This window comes from Aplidium turbinatum, chromosome 6, assembly GCF_918807975.1.
Source record: "Aplidium turbinatum chromosome 6, kaAplTurb1.1, whole genome shotgun sequence".
Taxonomy (NCBI): Eukaryota; Metazoa; Chordata; class Ascidiacea; order Aplousobranchia; family Polyclinidae; genus Aplidium; species Aplidium turbinatum.
Window position 1 is genome coordinate 15,917,524 of NC_137477.1, and position 26,043 is coordinate 15,943,566.

At 41.4% G+C, this 26,043-nt stretch overlaps 1 protein-coding gene across 1 annotated transcript; it reads left to right on the forward strand.

Annotated features, from left to right (window-relative positions):
• Nucleotides 1–1,311: 1,311 nt before the first annotated feature.
• Nucleotides 1,312–26,043, forward strand: LOC145772441 (uncharacterized; the record flags this gene model as incomplete). The annotated part of the gene is made up of 10 exons (XM_082584320.1): nucleotides 1,312–1,490; nucleotides 1,792–1,948; nucleotides 9,629–9,712; nucleotides 9,779–9,909; nucleotides 11,208–11,268; nucleotides 11,341–11,540; nucleotides 11,625–11,694; nucleotides 16,040–16,276; nucleotides 16,366–16,506; nucleotides 24,866–26,043. Coding segments are annotated over 10 exons (1,554 nt in total), but the record flags the coding sequence as incomplete, so codon positions are not given.

Consider the following 26,043-nt stretch of genomic DNA (forward strand, 5'->3'; position numbering starts at 1 on the left):
ATACTAGCGTAAACTCATTTTGTTTGCTAGGTGCCAAACATTCACACCGTATAAACCATTCGAAACAAAAAAGTTTTATTTTGAATTTCCACGAAGAAACACAAGCATCTGAAAGTGTTCATCTGACATTTTGCTGCGTTTTGGTTTCAATATGTCTTTGCCCATTGAAAACATTCTTTCAACGGCAGCGCTGGAAGGTATTGGCGTGTTGTAAAGAAAAAAATACATTAAGAAGTATGTGTTGACGCTATGCGCTAAAAAACCGCGAAAACTTTACAACGTAGCCTCAAGCAACAACTGTCCAAAAAAATGTGGCCGTAAGCGTTAGCGTAAACAAAAAGTCTACGCCGCAAGTCTACGGCGTAAAATTTGCGGCGCATATGTACATCTCTGATTTTCCTTAAGGTGCAAAACTAAAACATGACTATGATTATTCACTGGTCTACAAGAAATTTTTGCAGGACAAATTAACAATTATTTCTAAGTAAATTTCGTGTGCTGAGCTCAAATCTAAAATCAGAATTTGCTATCACGTCAGGATATAGGCCTATGATAATCCACTTTTTGTTATTTTTTCAGCACAATTGTCTTTTCCGGTTGAGTTTCCATAGCACAAACCTAAAACCACGTTATTGATAGTAATAAGTTATGTTCTGTACATGATTTAAACATTAGCATTTGATCTTGAAAAAGCTACTACGTGTATCTTGCTTTACAGGAAATTATGCCGAACAATCCACCTCTACACATGGCCACGTGGCCATGCTCTACATAAACCAAAGCAATCGTTTCTCACCACCACTACCCAGATTTCCTAACTATCTCTGGATCCGTAATACGGGTTCCTCTGTATGCGAAGCTTCCAGGATTGAGCTCTCAAAGAAACTTTTACAGTCCGAAGATTAAAATCAATCAATAACTGCAGTGGCCGAGTGGTTAGCGCGTTGGGCTCGCAGTCGAGAGCCTGCATGTTCGACTCCAGCCACCCGCACTTGGTGTTGTTTCTCTGGGCAAGAAACTTTACGATAATTGCCTCTACCCAGTGATCGATTTCGAGTAATGGGTAGTACCAAATTTAAGTCATAAGTAGAGTAGACAACCGGAAACAGCCATTGCCGTCGGCTGCAGCGTGGGTCAGGTGTACGTCGGAAGGCGTACACCGATGCATAGCGCTCAAGTCCGCTTTCCCGCAATGCAGGATAAAGATATGAAAAACAAACAAACAAACTTTAGCACAGTATCATTACAAAAAGTAACGATAAATCAATTGAACAATATTATTACTATTGCTTAAATTGATGGCATTACCGGTATTTACAGTTGAGATCTGAACTTCAGCTAATTCTGTCAACGCCTTCACAATTCAGAACAGATAGAGATATTCGCAAAGTTGTCTTTTACTTAAAGGCAATCGGCGCAATACAGGCCGTGTTGGGCCACCCAACAGCTGGTGACGAGAAGAAAATGTCTCGCTGCGCTGCGTATGAAAGGCAAGTTAAAATTGTACTTACAAATTTTTCAATTTACAACCTGAATTATTTCAGTTTGATGCAAACATTCATAGCAAGATTTGTGTATAACAATAATTTGCACACATCCTGAATTTGACGATGAGCGTGTTGTTATTGATAATGATAATAAATAATAAAAATGTAAAATTAACATTGCCGAGTTGGATCCACAGTATTCTTCTTGAAATTGATCTATGCAAACCATCAATAAGAGATTAAGCATAAAACAGTATGACAACACTGCATCTCACTGATTTGTTATATATTTTCCGGACAACAGGTATGAAAATGGACGTATGGTGGCGCAAAAAGGCCACAGTCTCGACAGGTTTTATTATGTCATCAATGGGAAGATTTTATTAGTGAATGAATACCACGTGGGGAATAATGTTATTTCGAAAACAACATCAACACTTGAAAAGGGAGACACCACTGACGTGAGTTTCTCACCCTAAATTGCCTAGCAATGCTAAGAAACTTATAAAGGTTTATTATAGGCCTACCCACTGCTTCTGTATTAATTTGTGTAGACTTTTACTCGAACAATAGCTTACGTGGTTGAATAATTTTATTCAATAGCATATTGTATGTTTCTCGGCAGCCGATTTGTAGCAAGAATTGACAGCGATAGACACCGTGTTTCGCCCATGAGGCTGGGCTTGTCAGCATCGCACCACTAGTGTTGAACTGTTTTATTCGCATCAGTAGCTCACGGTACAAAAGATTGACACGGTGAGAGAGTACAAACAAACATAGCCAGGTCGAAGACTTTAGTAAACCGGCCTGCCACACCCCGCGGCGGCGGGGAGCGGCGTGATTTATGGGGTGACGATGCACCTGGAGGGTTAAGTCCACCAGCTTAGGTCGCGAGGGCCAGGCTGGAGAGTCGAGGTACCTTTTTTTTTTTTTTCTTTCTTTTTTTTTTCTCTCGCGCAACGCTCAGAGTTCAAGATGGATACCACTACATCTTGCAGGTTTACAAATTGTCCATATGGAATGGATTTGTTTCCTGTCTCATCATTAGTGCGTCCGCTCCGGGAGCCGTCCACACACCCAAACACTCAGCAGGCACACCATACTTACATGGAAGATACCTACCAGGGAGGCGAAGGACTCACTACGACCGAAGGGACCCACCGCGGTAGATGGTAATCTGTGGATGTAAATGTTTGGTTAGTGGCTGCCTCAAGCTGATCTGCCTGTCTCGACTTTCCTCTTGCTGATCTAGGAGCAGACTAGGAGATGGCGGGTCAAGCATGAGAACTAGCGCGTTTTGGTAGAAAGTTAATTTTAATTTTATTTGAAATTGTTTGTGTGTGTGTATCTTCTTGTTGCCCGCTTGAAGAAGGGCACCTGCTTGTGGGAGACGGGCCACTGCAGTCTGACACCTCATTTGGCGGAGATGCCAGAGAGGAGCGGCCAGAGGGAGGGTAGCTTTCGCTGACCCCAGAGTCGTCTTGGAATGGGCCGCTGCAATCCTGTCATCCCAGAGCGAGTGGGACAACGGAGAGGGACGGTTAAAGATCTCCCGCTGCAATCACTCTTCCGGCATCAGGCCGTTGCAGATGAGTGAGAGGGACGGGTTAAAGGTGGGTTGTTACGCCCTTGGCTGTCTAAGCTTCTTCAAAGATGATCTACGACCGTACTGTGCTAGTGAGACCCACCGCTGCAATCAGTCATCCCTACCACCGAGGACGACTGAGAGGGCGGTTGAAGAGTGGATCTCGACTGTTTCTTCTTTCTTCTGACCGTAGGAGGAGGTTTGGAAGGAGTAGAAATGTCAGATGACAAAGGAGTGTTATGCTTTTGTGTTATGTCTTTCGTTTTTGTCATGATCACCAACAGGGCTTGAGTGGTGGACCGTTTTGTGTCCTGTATATATGTGTCGCCTATGTCCAGAGATATCTTCTTTTGGATGATGGTGTGCTTGGCGATATTCATCATGGTCAGAAGGATCAGGTTGTTCTTTTGTCCTCCAGGGAGTTGGTTGGAAAGGATCATGTCCTTTGTTATTTCTATGTCTTCCTTGGTTAGGTCAAGATATTGTTGTTTCAGGCGCTCCCATATTCCTTGTGCAAAGGAGCACTTGGTGAGGACGTGGGCCACATTGTCTTCTGGTTTTCTGCAGAATTTGCAGTTTGTTTTTCTGTCGGAATGTACTGATCTATTAAAATCTCCCCATTTGTATCCTCCATGTGCAATCCGAAAGGACATGGAGGATAGGTGAGGTGGAAGGAAGAGTTTGATTCCCTTGTTTTTCAAGAGGATCTCATTCCAAGGAATCTTCTTTCCGTTTTCATCAATCTTGTCAATCTTCTTTTCATTTTGCGTTTTCAGATTGATGTAGATGTTTTTGTAGGAAGTATTTTCCCAGTCGTGTTTCAAGCCTTTGAGTTTGCAAAAGGACTTGAAGATGTCCGCATACATTTCGTTTGGAATCGGGGCATGCGGAATGCTGTTGGAGAACAGATGAGGATTGATGTGTCTCATTCTGTAACTAAAATTGAACATGGCCCATTCGTGCCAGATTTCGGTGGCGTCTTCTAGTGGGAAGAGGTGCCGAATTCTGTCTATGCGACTAGTTTGGAATTTTGATTGGATGTCCACCATGTTGATGCCTCCATTTTTGACAGGAGGAAATGTCTTGCTTCTCTGGAGTTGTTCAAATGGCGAAGGATGCCAGAGGAAGTCGAAGAGGATTTTGTTTAGTTCTTTGATGTGTTGTTTCGTTGGCATCAGGACTCTACTCAGATGCAGAGTGACGGGTACCAAGAGAGTGTTGATGATGGAGATCTTTCCATAGAGGGAGAGTCTTCGTGGTTTGTGGATGTTGGCGATCGTTTGAGTTTTCTTGATGGCGGTCTGCCAGTTCATCTTGTCAAGTTGTGTTTTGTTTGTGCCTAGCCAGATGCCCAGGATCTTGACGTTGTTCAAGATCGCAGCTTCTGGAAAGAGTTGCTGAGCTCTTTGGGCCAGGTCAGGTTTGGACGCCAGGATCTGGGTCTTTCCCTGGTTCACTTTCTGGCCGGACATCGTCTGGTAGATGGCTAGTTCTTTGTTGATTTCCTTGAGAGATGGAATGTCTCTTGTGATGAATGTGGTGTCGTCCGCATATTGCTCGATTTTGATTGTCAGCTTGGAAAAGCGAAAACCGTTGATCAGATGGTTTTTCTCTATGCGTCGGGTGAGAACGTCAGCACAGATTATGAAGTAGAGCATGCTGAGGGGACAACCCTGTCGTATGCCCCTTTTAACGTTTATTCGTTTTGTTAAAGCTCCATTGATTTCTATCTTGCTTTTTGTTTTGTGGTAAACTAATGACAGGTAATTCATCATTATTGGTTTTACTCCGAGTTTCTTCAAGATTCCACAGAGGAAGGAGTGACTAACTCTATCGAAAGCTTTTTCAAAGTCAGTTATCATGACGTACAAGTCCCTGTGTTGTGTTTGAGAAGCTTCCAGGGCAGCTTGTATATTCATTGTAACATGCTCTATTCTGCGGTTTGGCAGTCCACATTTCTGATTCGGACAAATCAGGTTTGTGATCATGGGTGTGAGTCTGTTGGAGAGGATTTTGCTCAAGATCTTGTAGTCTGTGTTGAGCAGAGAGATCGGTCTCCAATTTTTGAGCTTTTCTTTTTCACCTTTTTTAAAGATTAACTTCACTTTTGCTTCTCTCATTGAGGGAGTCATTGTTTTTCTCAAGTAGCAATTTGTAAGCATCTCTAGAATGTCGTGTTTCAGGAAATGCCAGCATTTTTGGTAGAATAATGAGCCGCGACCATCTGATCCAGGTGCAGAATCCTTGTTAAGAGAATCGATGGCGGTTTTTACTTCTTTGAGACTGATCAGCTGTTCCGCTTGTTCAGCTGCGTCTTCCTCAATTTTGGCCTCTCCAAGGATGTTTAAGTAGTTGTTTTGTTCTTGAGAGTTTATGTTGTCTTTTACACCCCATAGGGAGTGGTAGAAGCTGTGTACTTCTTTGAGAATGTCTTCTTTCTTGGTGAGTGTTGTGTTGTTTGCGTCGTGTATCTCAGTGATAGAGCTATTGTTACAATTTTGTTCCTCTGCTTTGAAGAAGCATTTAGATGGCTCTTCATCGCTAGTTGGGATAGTTCTGGATCTGATTTGCGATCCGACTGCTTTGTAATCGTAGAAGTTGTTGATTTTCTCCAAGAATTCCGGGCGACGATCTTCCAGGACGTGGTCTGGATGAGCGTCCAGAGTGTGGAGCATATTTTTCGCTTGATTGTAATCTTCTCTACGCTTGAGTGCGACATCTTGCGAGAGTTCAATCAGTCGATTTTTCAACATTTTCTTGCCATGATCCCACGTTATAAGCATGTCTGGTGGTTCTATTTGTGGTACGTTTATGGTCCAATTTTCCCAAGCCGTTTCGAGCTCTGTTATGACGTGAGCATATTCTAATTGATTTTGTATAAATATTCACCCCATTTGATGTGTTGTTGATATTGGAGATGAATTATTGGTAATGTGCAGTGGTCTGATGATGTGAAGTATTCATGTTTGATGTTATGATAATTTTCAAGTGCATGTTCATTTATGTATATTCTATCTATCCTGGTCTTACTGTTGTGGTTTTGGCGCGTGAACAGTCTTTTGTAAGGATATTCTTGTCTGAATATGTCTGTCAATTGGTTATGATGTATTAATGTTCTAAGTGCTGTTTTATCCGGTGTAGTGAAGAAAAATTGCGGCTTAGCAGTGTCCAACGGATCAAGGATCACGTTAAAATCACCAAGTAAGACCACATGTTGATGTTCATATTCCAGCATAGCCTCGGAGAGCAGTTCAAAACATGACTTTCCCTCTCCGCTGCTCTGCGGGAGGTATGCATTGAATATGTTTATGTTATTTTTACCACATTTGATGTTGAGGTGATGTATTCGATTTTGTATTATGGTGTGATGTGTGATTTCGGACCTATCGTGTATGTCCTTCTTTACGATGAACATTGTCCCTGCATAGAAGGGGGTTCTATCAGGTTCTATGTTGGTGTATGTTGTGTAATTGTTATGTTGTGCCCACGTCTCAAGTTGATCGGTGGGGATTCTGTGTGTTTCTTGTATTGCCAGTACAGAGAGTCTGTGAGATGTAAAGAAGTTTTTGACATCTCGCAATTTCTTGGATATTCCGTTGATGTTCATTGAGCCAACCTTGAGGTTGCCCAGTCCGGCGTCCGAATCGTCACTCTCCGTATCTGCGAACATGATTATAGATAGAGAAAGCAGCAGGTTAAAGTTTAAGAAGTTGGACTAGACCGTTTGGATGGCTGGATCGTCATCTGAGTCCGTAAGCTCGCCCATCGAACTGAAGACATTTCGATAGGGAGGAGAAGTCCCGGGCAGTCCAGCCCGCAGAGACTCTCTCGAAGAAGTGGACTCCGAGTCAGTTGACGTGTTGTCTTTGTCAACTGAGATCGGCGCATCCTTGGAGCTGGCGTGGGATGCGTCATGATCTCTGGGATTCATCGTCTTCGGAGATTCAGGTTGGGTAACCGATCTCCGCGTGTGTGCGAGTTCTTTTGGAGTCGATGTCTTGGACTCTGTGTTGGACATGGGCTTATCCAATTCAGCATCTGGCGAGAAGATGCTGCGCACGTGGGTTTTGGGTTTGTGTTTCCCTCCTTTGCCCACGGTGATAAAGCCATCGTCGCTCGTGGGGGGGGGTCTTCCTCTTCCTGTTGTTTGGGGCGGGGGGGTTCTTCCTCTTCCTCTTCCTTTTCCACTACACATTTCCCGGAACTTTTCTCTTGCGTCACATCCAGGCTTGTGAAGGCCTGTTGATTGGCAAACATGGCAAGGGGAGATGGTACCTGGCCGGTGACGAATCCCGGGAGCGTTTTGAGTATACTTTGTCGCTCCTGTCCCGGGAGTGTTTTGTTCTTCTTTTTGGCGTCCGGTTTCTGGTCGGCTTGGACGCCCGGTCACGGGGTGGATCAGTTTTGGACGCCCCGTCTCGAGGTGGGTTGGCCTGGGTCTTCTTCGGCTTCGTGTGGCATTTGGAAGTTAGGTGGCCCCGGACTTTGCATATTTGAATAGGTACCTGTGGAGGGAGAGTGTGGATCGAAACACTATAAGGTATTCGACCACCGCTTTACCAGTCAGTTTAACTCTTTGTGGAAACAAAGAAAGAGCCAACAAAACCAGCAGGCGCTGACGAGCCCAGCCTCATGGGCAAAACACGGTGTCTATCGCTGTCAATTCTTGCTACAAATCGGCTGCCGAGAAACATATTGTTGATTGGATGGTCTGAATAGCTAGCGTGGAAGCCAAACCGTTATGGTTGGCGAATCGCAGCTGCTCGCTGTACTAGTGAGTGCTCAGCCTTGTGCTGATATCCGGGAAGAACGCCCCCTTCTTCACAAAGCATATTGTATATTACGTGTTTGCTGCGTGTGACAATTTTTGTAGCCTAATGGTTGTCAGATTCCGTCAGCTCCACAGCAATAACAAACTCTATCACTTAGTAATCGGCACACATTCAATAGATTCCGAGAAATACTACCACTAATCGGAGTGAGAATGGTGGAAAGTTAATGTTGTAGCTTAATTAATTTTGTTTATCACTAACCTCCAATTTGCAAAAAAGTAAACTACATTGACAATAAAATAGCCTACCCTCACTTAGAAAGCAAAGAACTTTAACTTAAAAATACTTTGTAAACTCAAATACAAGTATACATCGATCGCGTTGACACGGCTGATTTTGAAGATGACAGGCGACCTGTATCATATAGGACAACGGTCCCCAATCTTTTTTCTGTCACTGACCGATTTTAAAAATAAAGATAGCTTTGTGGACCGGCAATAGGAAAAACAAAGTTTGGCATTCAGTTATTGGTCTATTTTTTTTTATAGCGGCTTTAAACACATTTTAAGCAAGATTAGTAAAATTAAATAAACAGTGTAAAAGTTGAGGTCGGAAAAGAAAGATAGTTTAGCAGGGAGACTGGGAGGCTTGCTTCCTAGACCTAGAAAATGTTGACTAATTTAACCTTGTTTGATCGCTTTTTGTGCATTTTTGGGCCTACGGTGGTTTTATAATCAAGACGCACTCCTTGTAGGCTATTTATGCAATATCATCACATTAGAACTGGATTTCTTAAGAAGTTTGAGTAACAGGGGTTCACTTAAGATTGAACTTACGTTTTAAAGATTTTTTCTTTCACGACAAGAGAAAGATTTCAATAATTTAGTTGTTAAAAGTGTGTATAGTATTGCGTAGGCTTTCAGTAAAGCTTTGGTGGAGAGTTTGCTTTGTTGAACCATAGAGGGGCTTTCAGTAACATTTCGAAAATTCATCTGAGATGTTTCCACCTTTCCGTATCTTATACAGACACCGTTTACCTCATTCCTCTAGCCTACCCACACTAAAATAGGTCAAACTAATTGTTTAGTGGTTAGTGAGCAAGGTGTTTACTTCTGAATATATTTTATTAGCATGTTGGTTTTTTTAGGGGCCTTTAAAACTATAGGCTACTCCTTCTTAAATCCAGTGCTGAAAACATAAGTATCCAATACCACCCATTAGGTCAATTACATAGGATGGAGCAAGCCAGAAATATTTGCTAAAATTTATAAAATTGAGGTGTTTTTCTCAATATATTTTTGGGGGAGGGGGTGGGAGCACGTAACCAAGTGCCTTCTCCCAAGATCCGCTACTGCTTTGATAGATATACCGAAAGTTATGGATAAAATGAGTGCATTGTTGCAATTGCTTTCGCTGTGATTAATTTATTCTATGGATGAGGACATACTTTTAACCAACTGGCAATCTTGATGGATATTTTGATCTAGTGTTCTCGCGACCCGGCACTGGGTTGCGGATCGGGGTTTGGAGACCCGTGATGTAAGCTCTTCTACCATCGAATAATGTAACAAACTTTTTGGTTTGATATCCGTGCTGTATACTTCATTTAGTTTGCTCTTTTGGCAAATAAAAACATGGATGAACAATTGGATAGTTGAAGCCAATCTGGTTTGCCTGTTTTTTCCTTCCGTGGTTTGCGGTCACCTAATAAGTTTTTGTTACGATGTTGCTTATACATTTCCATGTCGGCAATGAGATAAATAAATGTGCTTCTGACATCACAGAGCGATGAAATGCTGAAAGGAACAACACGTGATCGCACAATGATCTGTCGAGGAGCGGTCGAAGTGATTGTGATCGATCGTGACGTAAGTGTGAATGATGAGTTAAACGCCATCACATACGCATTAATTTTCACCATTCCTCATACATAGGATTACATGGATCTCTGCCAGAGTAAACGCGGAGGGGCAAAGGAGTATCTCTCCCAACACACGTTATTGTGTTTATTTCCTCCTCAGCTTCTACACAATGACGGAATTCATCTTCAGCTCAAGTATTATCAGTAAGCGATTATATCATCCACAGCTCAAGTGTTATCGTTGGTTGGCTTTGAATGTTTATCTTTGGACTGACAAAACCTTGATGGGTTAATTCTGGTAGTTTCGAATACTTGTGGAGACTTTTGACGCAGGGCCGGTTACCGGGGTTGGCAGAGTGAAATTTCCGATTGTTGAAATGTTGTTGCCGGGGAATTATTCCATTCACTAGGTGCCTCTGAATGGAGAGCAGTTTTTAAATGCGTTGCTCAAGCACACACCTAGAGAGCCGAACCAGCGTCGCGTGATCTTGAGTCGTGCGCTTAACCACTGAGCTAACGGGGCTGAGTTTCAATTTTCCAGCATCATCGACAAGTTATCCTTTTTCTAGTAGTGTTGGCAGAAGTGGCAAACTGTGACCTTTTTGATGAGATGCCAACTTTGAATTTTTTTAAAAGCTTTAATACATCACTGTTTAAACAACCATGAAACAACATATATTAGAAATATTTGCAGCTAAAATGTGTTGTTTAGTAGTACTGAATTCATCTATGCATGACAAACTAATTATCTTTTCTAAATTACAAAAAGAAATAGGTATTTTTTGTGGTTGAAATTGCACATTATTAATCTAACACTGTGAAATAAAAATTAAAGCTTGTTTTTGGTAGGTCTACGCAGTGGTGTAACTAAGGGGGGAAAATTGCCCCCCTGTAAAATTATTTGCCTTTCCTGTTGCCCCTTCCCCTCTAAAATGCAGCTAACGAGACGTCAATCAAGAAGAACTGTTTTATTTTTATTTTTTTATTTGAATTCTGTATCTCATAGTGCAGTAGCCTACAGTAGTTCACCTATTTTAACCGGATTCGGTTAAATACATCCGTTTTCCTCGATCCAGCTGAAAACAATATTGCACAGTTGCAGTTGCAATTGACTGTGTGTTATCTTGATTCAGCATGTTCGTTCCTTAGAAACTCATTTGCGTCGCTTTTCTTTCATTTATAACCAAACCATATTCACCGTGCGTATCACCAGTCAAAAGCCTTATCGTGAATTATTGTTTAATGTTTATACTGCCTTCGTTTATGAAATCACTAAAAGTGTAGCACCCCCGGGAAAAAGCATTGCCCTTTCCTTGCCCTCCAAGTAAAATGGATCTGGTTACGCCACTAGGCTTACGACATTCAAATCCATAATGGTAAGCCTACGTTGTTGTGGGTATGCTTATGTATTCACGAGTGTAATATGAGTTTCATTCGAAACCGTATTGTTTTCGTGGTAACCCACAGAAACAGATTAATCTTGATGTCATAAACATTTTCAGAAGCGGAGAAGTTATATTTCCTGGAGGAACATGCTACGAGTGGATCTACGTCATCAAATCGGTACGCTAATCACTTTGCAGTTCGCTGTTACCATAGTCAAGCGAATAACAAATAGTCTACTTTTATGAATAGGGGGATTGCTCTATGGTTCGAACACAGCTTGTGAGTGATGTACCAAAACAGAAAAAATCACTTTTTAACAAGCGGGCTGCCCAGGAGGTTGGATGTGAGCGGATAATGCGAAGACGAAAAGCAATATTGGCGGGTTTCAGAATGTGGGAGCGACAAGAGGAAAGCTTTTCAGGCAGAAGCGATGCAAGGGGAAAACATAGGTGAGGGGTTGTGACAAATGAGCTTCGATAGAAACGTATCGTAAAGGATGAAGATACACAAGTTTGATGACTTCATCATTTCAGAATCCAATCGACCAACAACGCACAAAGTAATCGAATATCATTTCGCAGGACTGAGGACAACTTCTTTCAGGTATAGCATCTACTTATGATAGCTTTTAAACAAAAAGTAAGTTGATTCATTGTAGGTTGTAGTAGACTACAAAGCAAAGTGTTTTTGCAAACACTTGTCATATAGGCCAGGGCTTCCCAAACGTTTTTGCTCGCGAGTCGCGACCCCTTTTAATCTCTTAAATTGTTCCGCGACTCTTCACGGTTAAAATGATAACCAGTGCAAAATATAATCTACATTTGTGATATTGATGAAAAGATTTAATTCGTATGAAAACTTAAAACAAGCTAACGCCACTCAAAGACTGCTACTTTAAGCCTGGTCTACACTACAAAATATTTTGAGGTGAGCGTGGCGCATTCGTTGTTTATTTAACACAAAGCTTCTCTCGGCAACAGCGCCGCCGTCGGCCTGAAAATGTCTAGTCATCGCGAGCTTTTTTTACGCTCTGGAGAGATTCGCTTGACCAAGGTTCTGGCGCAAAATTTAGTTTGAGCTCAGGTCTTGGCATTTTGTGGGACTTTGGTGGAAAGGCAGTTTCAGATTTCTGGAAAGATGGTACTCTGTTTCAGTTAATAGGTTAATTGGTGTGTGTAGATAAAAATTAAAAGGTTAGGTTTAAAAAAGTCTTACATAGGCCTACTTAGCTGTTAGTTTGGTTAAGGTGGCACTTCATTAGGCTTTTGGTATGATTAAAGTTGGCCTTCCAGCTAGTATGGTGGTAAACGGATTCAAACTATCTTTAGCTGTTGGTCAGGTTCAGGTAGCACTTCACCAGGCTTTTGGTCAAACTTGGGTTGGCCTACCTGCTAGCCTTGCACAGGCCCGTAACTAGCTTGGAGCAGCAGGGGGGGGCAAAAAGTATTGTAGAGGGGGCCCAACTTTTACTTTCCGTATCATGTACGAAAACGACGTTTGTACACAATGTGGGTATATTTACGCAAGAACATTAATCGTAGGCCTAATACAACGTTTACATTAGACTAGTTTATCATAGAACCAGTCAGTGGCGTAGCCAGGAATTTTGAAAGGGGGTGGGGGTTGACGGCCGACGGGCAAAGACCGACGGCGTCTTCGCCAAAGGCGACACCCAGCAGCGGAGGGTCTGGGGGGCCTCCCCCAGAAAATTTTGAAAAGTTACTTTGAATTTGGTGCATTCTGAAAGCATTTTCAACAAACATGTGGGTATAAATATTCCTGTAAAATGGTGCTGTCCGGTGGCATAGCAAAAAGATAAGATCATGTTTTCTAGGGCATTTTTCAGTAATAAAGCTAAGTCTCTATGTTTTCTTGTTGCTAATTCGTGGCTGAGATATTTGAATGTTTGGTATTGGCAAAACTCGCTCTTTTAATGCAGTTTCGTTTAAAATTAGGCAAACTTTGTTTTAGAGACAACATTCTACCACACCCTTTAACACACAATGTTTACAATTAAATAACACAAGAAAATTGAGTATAAAACTGAAAAGTCAGCGAACAGAGCTAATTAACATAATTTTTTCTAAGGGGTGCCAACATTTTTGCAGGGAGGGCTTCGCCCCCCCTGCGCCCCCCCCCCCCCCAGTTACGGGCCTGGCCTTGCATTGATTGCAGTGTTCAACTGTACAAGTTGAAGGATAGCTCTAGGTCTACAATACTATTCTAGATTATTTTCAGTTGATCCATTACACTGTGTCAGTACAGCGATGGATGCGTTTGATTGATAAGTATAAATCAATTGAAGGCGAATTTCCAGCCAGTTGACGTAACCAAGCAGAAAGTGAAGTTGTTAGCGCTTGAATGTACACGGTCGCAAGATCAAATTTGCCAGTGTAGACAGTTTTTAGTCAGTCGAGGCTGGACAAGGCAGGCGTTTGCGCTTTTCGGGCTTGTAGTGTAGACCAGGCTTTACAGTTGACACGTAGCATACTGGAAATAAAACAAAAAACCAAACACATTTATTTAGATGAATGTGATGGGTGTAACCGTTTTCTGCTACAGAGCAAGTCCAGCCGTGGCTCAATTGGCTAATGCTGGTCCCAAAGCGGTTTCGATGTTGCTTATTTTTGATTGTGTCTGTTTATCAAGGTTAAAAACGCTGACTGGCACAAATTGTCGTCGTAGGCTCCAGCTTGTGTCCGAACATTGGTTTTATTTTCCAGTCAGATGTTGCTTTGGAGGCCTAGTCTACAGTGGAAAAGACGTGGAAAAACGTCACATTGTATGGAATGTTGGGAACGTGGTTGTATTAGCTTTTTTTCTAATATTTTATTTTTTCTGAACCTTTTGTATCTTGCTTTTTTTTTTTTTAAATTCCGTGCCTTTCGATGTTATCTTCTTCCAAATTGATTTATCACTAGCAAGCTGTTCCCGCTATTGTAGATCAATGATTGCTGGGTTGAGAGACACTTTAACTGATCTTTGTAATTGCGTCATTGGTGAGACGATCCTCTTAACGAGTACCTATAGCATTTGCCTCAGTTTCCTCTGCAGGAAATTTTCAAGACAAATACGTCAAAACAAACGACAGGAGTGCGGTTAGGCCTACTGTTGATTCAGGTCATGGTAGACATTCCGTTCTAACGTTAAGCCAAAATGTGAGAAGGTTTTTTGCATAAAATTTATAAATTTTTACAAAATTTAAACTTTAAGTCAGAAGATAGATCAGTAGGCTAATTTCTTTCTGAGAGAGGTGCTCGGTAGGTTAGCTACTTTGTTCTTGCTTTACAAATAGGTTTTGGATTCAATATAATTTGTAAATGTGGTATTGTCCAATTCTGGAAAAAAATACTTCTGAAATTGTCAACAGATTCGACAAACATTAACAAACCAAAGGCTTAATAACATTTGATTTCACATCATTTTGTTATTCAAAAACTTTTCAGTAAATGAGAACATCTCAAAAGAATCATTTTCAACTTCTTGTTTCCAGACGTTTAATGTGTTGATGAACGCTTTAATTTTAGATTTCAGTGTAAAACAAATATAAAAACATAGATGTTTTCTTTGTGGAGGAACAAATTAAGTTCGTTCAGTTTTTTAAGAAAATCTCATAAATAGCTTAATTTCAAGAACCAGTATGTCATTGCGAAAATGGTGGGCAAAGTCTGCATTTGTTTTCGTTAGAAAAATCACGACTTCAATTTTCAACACTAGGCAAATAATCTTTTTAGCTTTAACTTTTGAAAGCCATCTTACTTCACATTGCAATAAAAGGGTTTTGAATTCCGATTCCGTTTTACCACACCAATTTGCGAAAATACGCGTACTGGGTGCGTTACTCTCAACGTGTTTGGTTACAGTTAATAACTTGCACAGAAGTGTTAATATGCAGTACCGTACTTTGAGTAAAATTGGCACACTTTCTGCGACCCCTGAAGTTCGTTACGCGACCCCCAGTTTGGGAAGCCCTGAATTATAGGCTAAGTTGCCTTTTTTTCTTGTCGAAATACCTTTAACTTTTCAAACTAACTTTGATATCATTCTATTCTTGTTAATTTTTAAATTGTTAAAATAATTACTGGTAATTGTAGGCTGTTTATATGTATAATAAGACAGTGGTTCAGCTGCCTTCCCCAACTGCATCCTGAAAATATGCCATTTGGTTTTCGTGTAATCGGGAGTGGAATCACAATTTTTACCTTGGTTATACGAAACGTAGCAAAAAGAAACCGCATGGCATTAGGAACTCTCTCGGTCCAACGTAAAACTGCAAGTTGATGATTTCACTGCGTGTAACTTCATAGCAGTAATGAGGTGCAATATTTCATTGTAAAAATATTCTCTTCATCTCGTTTGATTAAAGTTTGAAAAACATCAGGGCGGAAAAGGCTTTTTACACAATGAAGTGAGATGAAACCATTGTAATAGTGAAGCAATAGTGCTCAATATCAATAGAAAATTAGTGCAAACTTTTTTCTGGCTAGATATGAAGATGGGAAAAGCGTGTGATAAAATAATATCGAAGACGCGTTTTAAAATAATGCATCGGTATGGGACAGTTCTTGTGTAAAAACCCCCCACAATTCTTAAAAACTCTCTACCTCATATCTATTGTATCATCGTGACGATTTGCTGATTGAAGATTGTGATGAGCGGAACTTATTTCATATCTTAAAAACAAAACAAAGCGTCATTGACCAAGAGCATCAACTATAAGTTAAGAGACATTTAACTTGACAGAAATGAATTAAACTTGGAAGAAGAATACTTTAACGGAAACAGTCTGCAATTTTGGCAATAATGTTGCAAATTCTATCTTATTTACTTGGTGTATTTAAGAACCGGCTAAAAAAAGTTTGAAAGCTATTACTGCCTGTGGTGGGCCTAATTGATTTTCTGTTGCCACCAGTTACCTAGCTGTCATTGCAAGTTTGCAAATGTACAGGAAAGCGGCGCCGAAACAGATCTTCCACCAATCAACAAGAAACCAGTGTATTCCGGCTTAAACCCCATGGACGCAGCAATGGCTGGGATTGACATTACAACAAAGCAAGTATTGAGTAGGTCACGCATGGCTGCTTCGATGTCACTTGCTACAAATGGCAGCCGCTCATTGGACAAAAAGAACGGTATGCGACGAGCTCATCTTGAATTGGGAAGATTAACACCTGGTGACGTATTTGTAAGTAAAAGTAAGAGTATGTTAGTTGATGACGCTTGTGACAAAAATGTTACAATGTTGGCCCACATAACCAGCTATTTGATTTTTAGGGTTTGGACGATCTGTACGGGAGTGCAGATGACATCACTCGCATAGCGTTGATAAGCAATGGTGCGGAAGTTGTCAGAATCAAAAGAGGATTTTTTCTCCGACATGCACCAGCAAATCTGCTCATAAAGCTAAGCACATCGGTGAGTCTAAAGCAAAAGTTCTCAAACAAAAGCCACTTGGCTCACTAAGGGAAGAAAATTAATTATCGGGAAGAACTTTTTTCTAGGAAGGAATTGGGGAAAATCTTCAGATGAAAAATTTAAAAGTTTAGTATATGGTTATTATTTATTGAGCATGATAACTGCACAACTAGGTTGGTTTAGGTAAGAATGCACACAATAGAGTACGGAAAGTCAAGTTGTTTTTAACTACAGTCACAGTCACACGTTATAAAAGAGCATGTAAATGATCAAACAGATCAAAATTCAGATCAGCATTTTTTTGAAAAGCACATCAAGATCACTGTAGTATTCATAAGCTTGTGCTAAGTATAGCCTATCAAATGAGGTATGGTGGCAGAGTAAATACTTCTGCAATTTCCAATTATATATTTAGTTGAATGTGCTTTTCATTCCATTAGCTAGCTAGTTGCTACATACATTTCGACCAAGAGGAACACTTGACATTTGTAAGCATAAAGATTCTCGACCAAAATTTATTGCTTTCTTTAAGATTTTCGTTGTTAAATTTTCAACATGAAGATCACGACTAGGCTACAATGCTTTAATTTGATCCCTTAAATAAACATTCAAAACACACCTGCTGGAATCACATCCGAATAGTGAGACGTTTTGGCAATCATTTTTTCTACGTTTTTGTCCAGAAAGCATTGATAGTGTTTAGCTTTGTAAGGGAGGAATGTCAAAATTTTGAGAACCACTGGTCTGAAGCAGGCATGGGGAAACCAAAAAGTAGGTGGCACCAGAGGCGCAGCAGTCAAAGTCAATCTGACTTATGGGGGCTTCGCCCCCAGACCCCCCACTACATTGTTGCATTCCTAATATTTGGAGTCGTGTGTACATTGTGTTCCCAACAAGCAAGCAATTTCTATTTTTTGGCCCGATTTTCGGCCAAAAAATTTGCAAAGTTGTTAAGTTGCTCTGTGGCGCTGTACAAAATATGACGATGTCGGCTACACACAAATAAAAAGACAACAATACACATATAGTAATAATACCACCTGAAAGTAATAATCTGCAGCATTATACAGTAAGTGAATGTACTGATATCATTGTTTTAACCCGTGACGCAACAATTTATCAAAAGACAATTCATCAAACGACAGTTCATCAAACGACAGTTTATCGAAAGACAGATTATCTAACGACAATTCATCGAAACGACAGTTCTGGTCACAACGATAAACCATAATCTCTTCGTGAGAAAATTGTAACATAAGATTCCCGGATCTGTTCGTCTGTATGCAATGACCGAAAGAAACACTCCTTTGAAAACGCTTATTCAAAAAGTGCATTTCTGTAAAAATAGCCCAAGGCTGTCGAAATTGGGCCGCAACACCGTACGCCACTAAAACTTGTCACTACAGAACAGATTACTTGGATTAAAGACGGAAATTTTGTCCAGCTAGCAAGCAATAAGCAAAACAGTTCAATATGCGACCAGCTTTCAAGCAACCATTTTATGAATAAGGGAATAATTTGCAATATTCCAAATCCCACATAAGCAACTAAGCATCTTATGTGACGTAATAATGATAAGCAATGATAAACTATTCAAGCACCTGTTTCAAGTTTGGCTAACACCTGTTCAAGCCTAGCTCACACCTGCTCAAGTTTGGCTTACACTTGTTCAAGTAATTAAAGATTTAACGATGATGTAATGCTATGCCGCAGCTGCAAATTTTTTACAGGTCTTGCAAACGATTCTGCAATCTGCTCATTATTAGCAATAGTCCATTACGTCAGACGCCAAGATTCAGTAGACCTGAACGGTTTTATATGACGTTTGATATGAAAATTGTCCGTAACATTGCGGCCCTAGTTATGACAGTCTATCATGGCATAAATAAAAAAGAATTTAAGGACAATTGTGAACCAATGAATAAAAACAGACGATACACAAATTGTTTGAATCACTCACGTTTAAGTTAATACGCAAATACAAAGGGCATGCAAAGAATGAACAGCGATAAGAATAATACACGATGATACATGAAATTGGTACCATAGGTACACACTAAAATGACGCTATATACAATGGTTGCGATAATAACCGACTGTTCTGGGCTCAGACAAGGGTCGGCCACCGCAGACAAAACCAAGCTCAAGCCCTAACACTTAAGTGTTCTTTACGGGGGCGAGGCACGAAATATCCCTCAACACGTAGTCTACTTTCACTTTCCCCGTACTCTCATCATAGTTGCAGACGGCAACTTTAGCTCTACGAACCACAGGCTTCCCTTTCCTAATTTGTGGAACTACCTCATGCACCCTCCCAAGTTGATACTTCCCACGTTTACCAATGTCTTGGAGAGAACCCACCACTACAAGTTGACCAGGCTCCAAATTCTCGGCTATTTTTAACCATTTTTTCCGGCCCTGAAGACCTGGCAAGTAAAAATCGATCCATTTACCCCCAAACTGCTGAGAAAGTGACAAATTGAACCGATAATCCCGTCTTAATTGGTCACGATCATGTGGTTTCCCAACAGCACAGTATGGGTCTAAGTATGGGGTCAAAAGTGAGGCAGGGGTGATGACAGTAAAATCCCTAGGGTCGTCACTCAAAGGTACCAAAGGGCGTTCGTTCACGATGCGAACGGCACTGCCTGTGCACGTAAGCAGTTCAATAAAATTGGGCTTACGTATTGAAGTGTCCAAAATGTGAAAAAAGTACTTAGTCATATCGGCCACGAAACCAAATCTACTCAGCCGAAATCTAGCCAAGAGATCTGCCAGAGGGTTTAACAAATCAGGACACGAAAACATTACATCATTAACACAAGTTCCTCGAAATTCAGACTTGCCATCATAAACAATGCGCTTTTTCAATTGTGACGTCACAAAGTATGGTAAATACCACTCAAATCCCTTTACATTTTTTGCTTCACCAGCACGCTCAATATAGCCATTAGATTTAAGATCCTTCATGGTGTCAGTAAGGAAATCACGAAGTTCAGGTTGTTTTAAAGCCTTCTTCCTTAAAGCAGCAGCTCTATCTGACGCCAACACAAAATTGTTAGGTAAATCAATATCTTCCTTCAACGGTACAGGTATCTCAAACCGACCATCTTTCAACTTAATATTCGGTTCAACAAGTTCTCTAGCCAAAATGTCATTGCGAGACAATTCACAGGTTTCATTTTGCAACGTCAAATCCTGAATGACTTTGTTCAGGTCTGCTATTTCCATCTCACGAGACTCAATTTTACGTTGAAAGCCAGAGATGACATCCGACTCTGAAGACGTCTGCACTCTGCACACATTTGCAACGCTTTCATCTAAGGGTGACTTACCACCACAAGCCAACCAACCGAGAGGAGTGAGTAAAGCATGCGGTTCACTACGATTTTCACCAACACGCTCTTCTTTAGCCCACATCAAATAAGCGTTGTCGTTGCCAATCAGCACATCTACAGTACTACAATCATTCAAATGAAACATATTCACGTCATGAAATTGACGGAAGCCACTTAAATCCTGCTTTTGCGATAAAGTTTTAACATCGTCAGCCCAAGCTGGGTTAACCACCGAGGTTATATCACAAAACAGTTCATCCGTCTCTAACGGCTGGATGTTGAGTTTAACAAGGTTAGCACAAGTAGGTTTCTGACCAGCCAGAGTATCCATTTTAAACGACACTTTATCGTACGGTTTAACGCCAAGTTCGCACACCAAATCACTCGAAACAAAAGTCAACTGCAAACCAGGATCATGCTGACAATACACCAACTTCGATTTGCCAGTCATTGGATTCAAAACACGAGCAGCAGTAACGCGGTTAAAGGCTGCTTTAACATTTCCAATCTTAACATTACGCACAGGAACTCTGGCACCAGCATCCTCTTTGCCGACCGAATCCAGAGAATCACGTGACGTCACATAAAAATCATGCAGAAGAAAAAAGTGTTTCCTATCGTTGTTAGGCCCACATTGACGACAGTTGTTTGCATGATTACAGTCCCTAACGATATGCTGGCGCAAACAATTCAAGCATTTGCCAGCTTTCACAATAACATCTCTCCGATCTTTAGGTGTCAAGCGCAAAAAATCTTTACAATTAGACAAAAAATGATATTCAACTTGACCACGTGACGAACAATAAAAACATGCCGGTATATCACTACGTCTGGTCACACCACCGCGCGGTGCGCCAACAGCAGGCGAGTACTGCGAACTCCCTGAAATCACATTATGATGGGGTTTTACCGACGTCTGCCTAACCGGACATGAAGGCAATTTTCCTTTGCCAAACTTTTTAAAATGCTGCGACTCACCAGAATCGGCCATTAGCATAATGCTAAAATCAGTCGACTTGCGCGTTTCCTCCCGTACTACAAACTCAAACAAACTCTGAAAAGTAGGCGCATCAGTGCCACCATACTGATCACCTAAAAAGTCAAGATAACGCTGCTTAGCGTCAAACGGGAGTCGCTTAGCCAAATCCAAAACAAAACGTTCAATTTGTCACGCTGACCATAAGCTTGCGCGTAAAGCAGACACTGCGACAATTCATCTTTAAACTCTTTCAAATCACTGGAAGAGATCGAAGTCAATTTGCTACCATAGGGATACTTTCTAATTTCCGGTTCGGCGGAAAAACCTCCACGAACTCCAAAACGCTGGGACAAGCGAGCTAACGACATTTCTATCCTGTCTTCCTCTGACAAGCTAGGGGTGTCAGAAACCAAATTAGCAATCGTTTGCGCAGCTGTTCTAACACAAGTTGCTTGTAACAAAGTCAAACGAGTTCCTTTAAAGAGCGAAGCTGCCATTAAGGCCGTAACACGATTTTTAAAGAAGATAAATGGCATATTATTACCATCGTAACCAATCAAGGCCGCCTTATCAATAAACGTCCTACTATTTTGGTATTCAAAAAAGCTATCCTGTTGTTGAGAACTCGATTTAGCGGGAGAAGACAAGCTATATCCCTTAAGGGGGTGAAGGGGCTCAGTCACATGCACAGCCTGATCACGATCCTCACACACGTTAAAATCATTAGACGCGACATGCCTCTCACAACCACCCAGATTACGTGTAGCTGGGCGATCAAAAACTAGCGGAGCAGAAAACTGTGAAGGGGGCAAAGCATTATTGCTGATGGCGGCCTCGTGACCTGTACGCTCTGGGGGAGGAGTTCGGCTAAAATTCGCTGACCTTGGCTTTAGATCCTTGGGAAGATGCTTAGCTGCGCCCCGAGACCTCCTGAAACAGTTTGAAAAGATGTGGATTGTACTGGTCCACTTACGGATTGAACAGGCGTCTGGAAAAGGTTATGTAAATTTAACTGCGATTGATGTTCACTTCTGGAATGCCTAGAAGATCCCTTCTTAGAGCTACGCCGGGAGCCCACATCTGATCGATATTCAGCCAAAGCTACCTCTTTACGTTGTTCAGACCTCAACTGTGCGTCTTTGAGTGCGAACTCAGCAGCTCTCGCTTCAGCTCTCGCGGCAGCCTCAGCTCGTACGGCCTCAGCTCTCGCTGCGGCCTCAACTCGTATGGCCTCAGCTCTCGCGGCGGCTTCAGCAGCTCTCGCTTCGGCCTCAACTCGTATGGTCTCAGCTCTCGTGGCGGCCTCAGCAGCTCTCGCTTCGGCGTCAGCTTGTATCTGGAGCTCCTCTCGTCTTAGCTACAGGTTAATTTGTGCAACTATTCGTGACGAGCTCTCAGACATCCTAGTGCTTACATTTGAGGCGCTATCCTCAGGATGTATGTCAGTATCCCCCCTATCTGAGAAGTTACTACTTTTTGTTCGAAGTTATTTTTTAACGAGTTAAATTCGGGATCTACCCTATCACGAAGTTCTGCCAAAATTGCAGAGTTAAAAATTTTACTCAAAAGAGCATGGAAATGCCGTAATTCCTTTTCTAAAGTAGATAAGTTAGATCGAAAAATTAACACTTCCTGCTTATCATTCAAAGAACCTAGGGCTACAGAAAGTTCTCCAATTTGAGTCAAAATATCCCTTCTAAGATGCCGGGCCTCTCGAACTGACTTAGCCTCATCGTTACTGGGTCCCTCCCCAGAATGGCCTGCCCGACCGCAAAGAACATCATCAGGCTTAAACTCAGTCGAGTCGACGGCGGCCGAGTCCCTGTCGCCACCGAGTGTAGACATATTAAATGTTGAGGCTAAATTTAACAATTAAAAATTTAAGTTACACAAACACACAAATTATTAAGTTATAAAAAACTTAACTGCAAAGACTTTAAAAATACAAAAAGTATTTAAATGCACAATACCGTAGTTGTATGGGTAATTTGGGTAGAAGTCCTAAAGTTCCACAAAACTTGCTTGGATTCGTCCACTTGAATCTTCAAGCACAGATCGATTGTCTTTAATCTTTTATCTTGCCAATGAATGTCAATGTAGTTTTTTCTTCAGAACCAACAAAGAAACGCCTTTAATTTTCAGCTTGAAATTCTTCAGAACCAACTGAGAAGAAATGTCTTTAATTTTCTTTTGCTTCTGTAGACTACCAACCAACAAGATCTTCTTTTATTATTTCTTTGCTTCTGTAGCCTACCAACCAACAACTTCGTCTTTTATTATTTTGCACTTTAAGTGCTTCTTGGCCTACCAACTAACAAGCCACGTCTTTTATTATTTATGGTCACAACGGTAAACCATAATCTCTTCGTGGGAAAAACGATTGCAAACGATTGCAAACGATTCTGCAATCTGCTCATTATTAGCAATAGTCCATTACGTCAGACGCCAAGATTCAGTAGACCTGAACGGTTTTATATGACGTTTGATATGAAAATTGTCCTTAACAAGTTCATCGACCGACTGTTTATCGAACGACGAAGCACATATGCAATGGAATACTTAGGGGTTAGGAGTTAAGGGTTAAGGGTTAGGGTTTAGGGGTTAAGGGTTAGGGGTTAAAGGTTAGGGGTTAAGGGTTAGGGGTTAAGGGTTAGGGGTTAAGGGTTAGGGGTTAAGGGTTAGGGGTTAAGGGTTAGGGGTTAAGGGTTAGGGGTTAAGGGTTAGGGGTTAAGGGTTAGGGGTTAAGGGTTAGGGGTTAAGGGTTAGGGGTTAAGGGTTAGGGGTTAAGGGTTAGGGGTTAAGGGTTAGGGGTTAAGGGTTAGGGGTTAAGGGTTAGGGGTTAAGGGTTAAGGGTTAGGGGTTAGGGGTTAAGGGTTAGGGGTTAAGGGTTAGGCTTAGGGTTAGGGGTTAAGGGTAGGATTAGGTGTTAGGGGTTAGAAGTTAGGGGTTAGAGTTAGGGTTAGGATTAGGGTTAGAGGTTAGAGATTAGGGTTAGGGTTTAGGGTTAGGGTTAGGGTTAGGGTTAGGGTTAGGGGTTATGGTTAGGATTAGGGGTTAGGGTTAAGGGTTAGGGGTTAGGGGTTATGTGTTAGGGGTTAGGAGTTAGGGTTAGGGTCAGGGTTGGGTTTAGGGTTAAGCTTTAGGTTAGAGTTAGGTTTTCGATTAACTGTCGTTTGATAAATCGTCGTTCGGTGAACAGTCGTTTCGATTAACTGTCGTTCAATTAATAGTCGTTCGATAAACTGTCCTAGTACCGTTTTAACCATAGGGACAAAACCATTTTAACCTTGATTGATTGATTGATAGGGACAAAAGAGAATAATTATATTGATTGACAGTTTGCTCCACCAATCACACCCAGCCACACCCACACATGCTTCCCATCAATAGTGGGCTCAACAGAAACGTTTGAAGAGTGGATTTCATCACTGTGCTATCAAAGATAAACAAACTAGTGTGTATCAAATGAGTGATCTTTTTTGGAACTCCCTCGCTGACTTGCCATTTTCGCTACTTTAAAAAAAAAGACTTTCAAAAGTGGGTGGGCCAGGCCCACCCAGAAATTAAAGTAGATGAGCCCAGGCCCACGAGGCCCACGTGGTCCCTCCATGCCTGGTCTGAAGGTTAACAGTAAGTCTTCACAAATCGTCAATAATCTCTTCGAATGTACGTGAGGCTTCCGAAATGTTTTCACATGGGCTCCATGAACGTTTGAAGAGGTGATGATGCCTCAATCCTTTTTATACTGACACACACGTGGTAGCCTATGCAATGAAAACATGGGTTATCTGCTTTACACAACGAGTCTTTTGTAAAAATTGAGGTACAAAAAGGGGACAGTAGCCAACCATTTGAAGACGTATTCATCTAGAAGAATTCTTCTCCATCAACTGCTGGTGCAGTGGCTTTCACAAAGCGGATAAACGGCGTAAGACATAAGAAAGCTCATCCTAGTAAAAATAAACCTGATATGCAGTAGGCTACGTAGTTCTAAGAAAACAAAAGTCCAAAACTGCTATTGTAGTGTTACTTTTTTTCTCAGAACCATGAATTACCAACAGCAGGCGAAGCGCGAGCGTCACTGGAGGCGGTAGAGACATGGAGCTTGTATAAAAAGTCGCTGCTCAAACTTTTAACGTTGGAGCGGAAACCTTGCGGCGACCAAACAATGAACTCGTCAACAAGAACCCGACGAACAAAAACAGCACAAAAACAACGAGTCGCAAGGACATCACAAAATCTATCCAAGCTGAGAAGTGGTTTTGCCGGTAGGGATGCTGTCAGTGCGCCGGTGAAACGAACAAATGGAACCAGCTTCTTCCTAAAAGCATTTTAGGCAGTTGCAAACAAAAATGACATTTTATTTTTACTCAAAGTTTAGCTACACACAGATTATAAAAACTCTTTGATACGTGAGAGCCATTGCAGCTGCTGACCAATCTGAAGGAAATAAGAGCTGCTTGTGACAGCACGAGGTTCCTAGGTCAGTAATTTATTTTGTGTGAAAAGCGATCGACAATGGTTGATTGGTTTGGTTTGGAATCTTTATTCCCGGACTGACAAAGCCTTGATAGGTTATTCCTAGGGATTGTAGATCATAGGGATGCAAAACTTCATCCGCTTTTGGCTTATCCGCAACACTAGAAGGGTTACGTTTTTTTGTAATTTACAAAGTATTTTACTTTTTATGGGTTATACAGTATAAGAAGAGTGAAGTTGGTTTTAAAGTAATTTAAGGTTTTTAGTTGAAAGCAAACCAGCAGTAAAGCGTAAAAAAATGTCAAATTGGCAATTGACTCTTCTAATGTTGAATGAAGGAACAACGGAGTTGCGCGTCCCGTAATGTACCGTCCCTAGTTATTCCTTGTAGTTTCGCATGCATGTAGACTGTAGAGGCTTTTGACCCAGGGTCGGTTACCGAGATTGACAGAGTGAAGTTTCCGATTGTTGAAGTGTTGTTCCTGAGGAATTATTCTATCCATTTAGTGCCGCTGAACGGAGAGCAGTACTTAGTAGCCTATGCGTTGCTCAAGCGCACACCCTGCGAGAGTCGAACCAGCGCCGCTCGATCTTGATGCTTCTTCGTTCACGAAGTCATGACTAACCAACTGAGCTATCGGGGATATTCTTTTAACTTGTGAAACAAGTACCTGGCAGTAGAAATACTGGGGGTAACGGTTGAACACTAATTACCTAACATGTAATCACGTAACATTTACA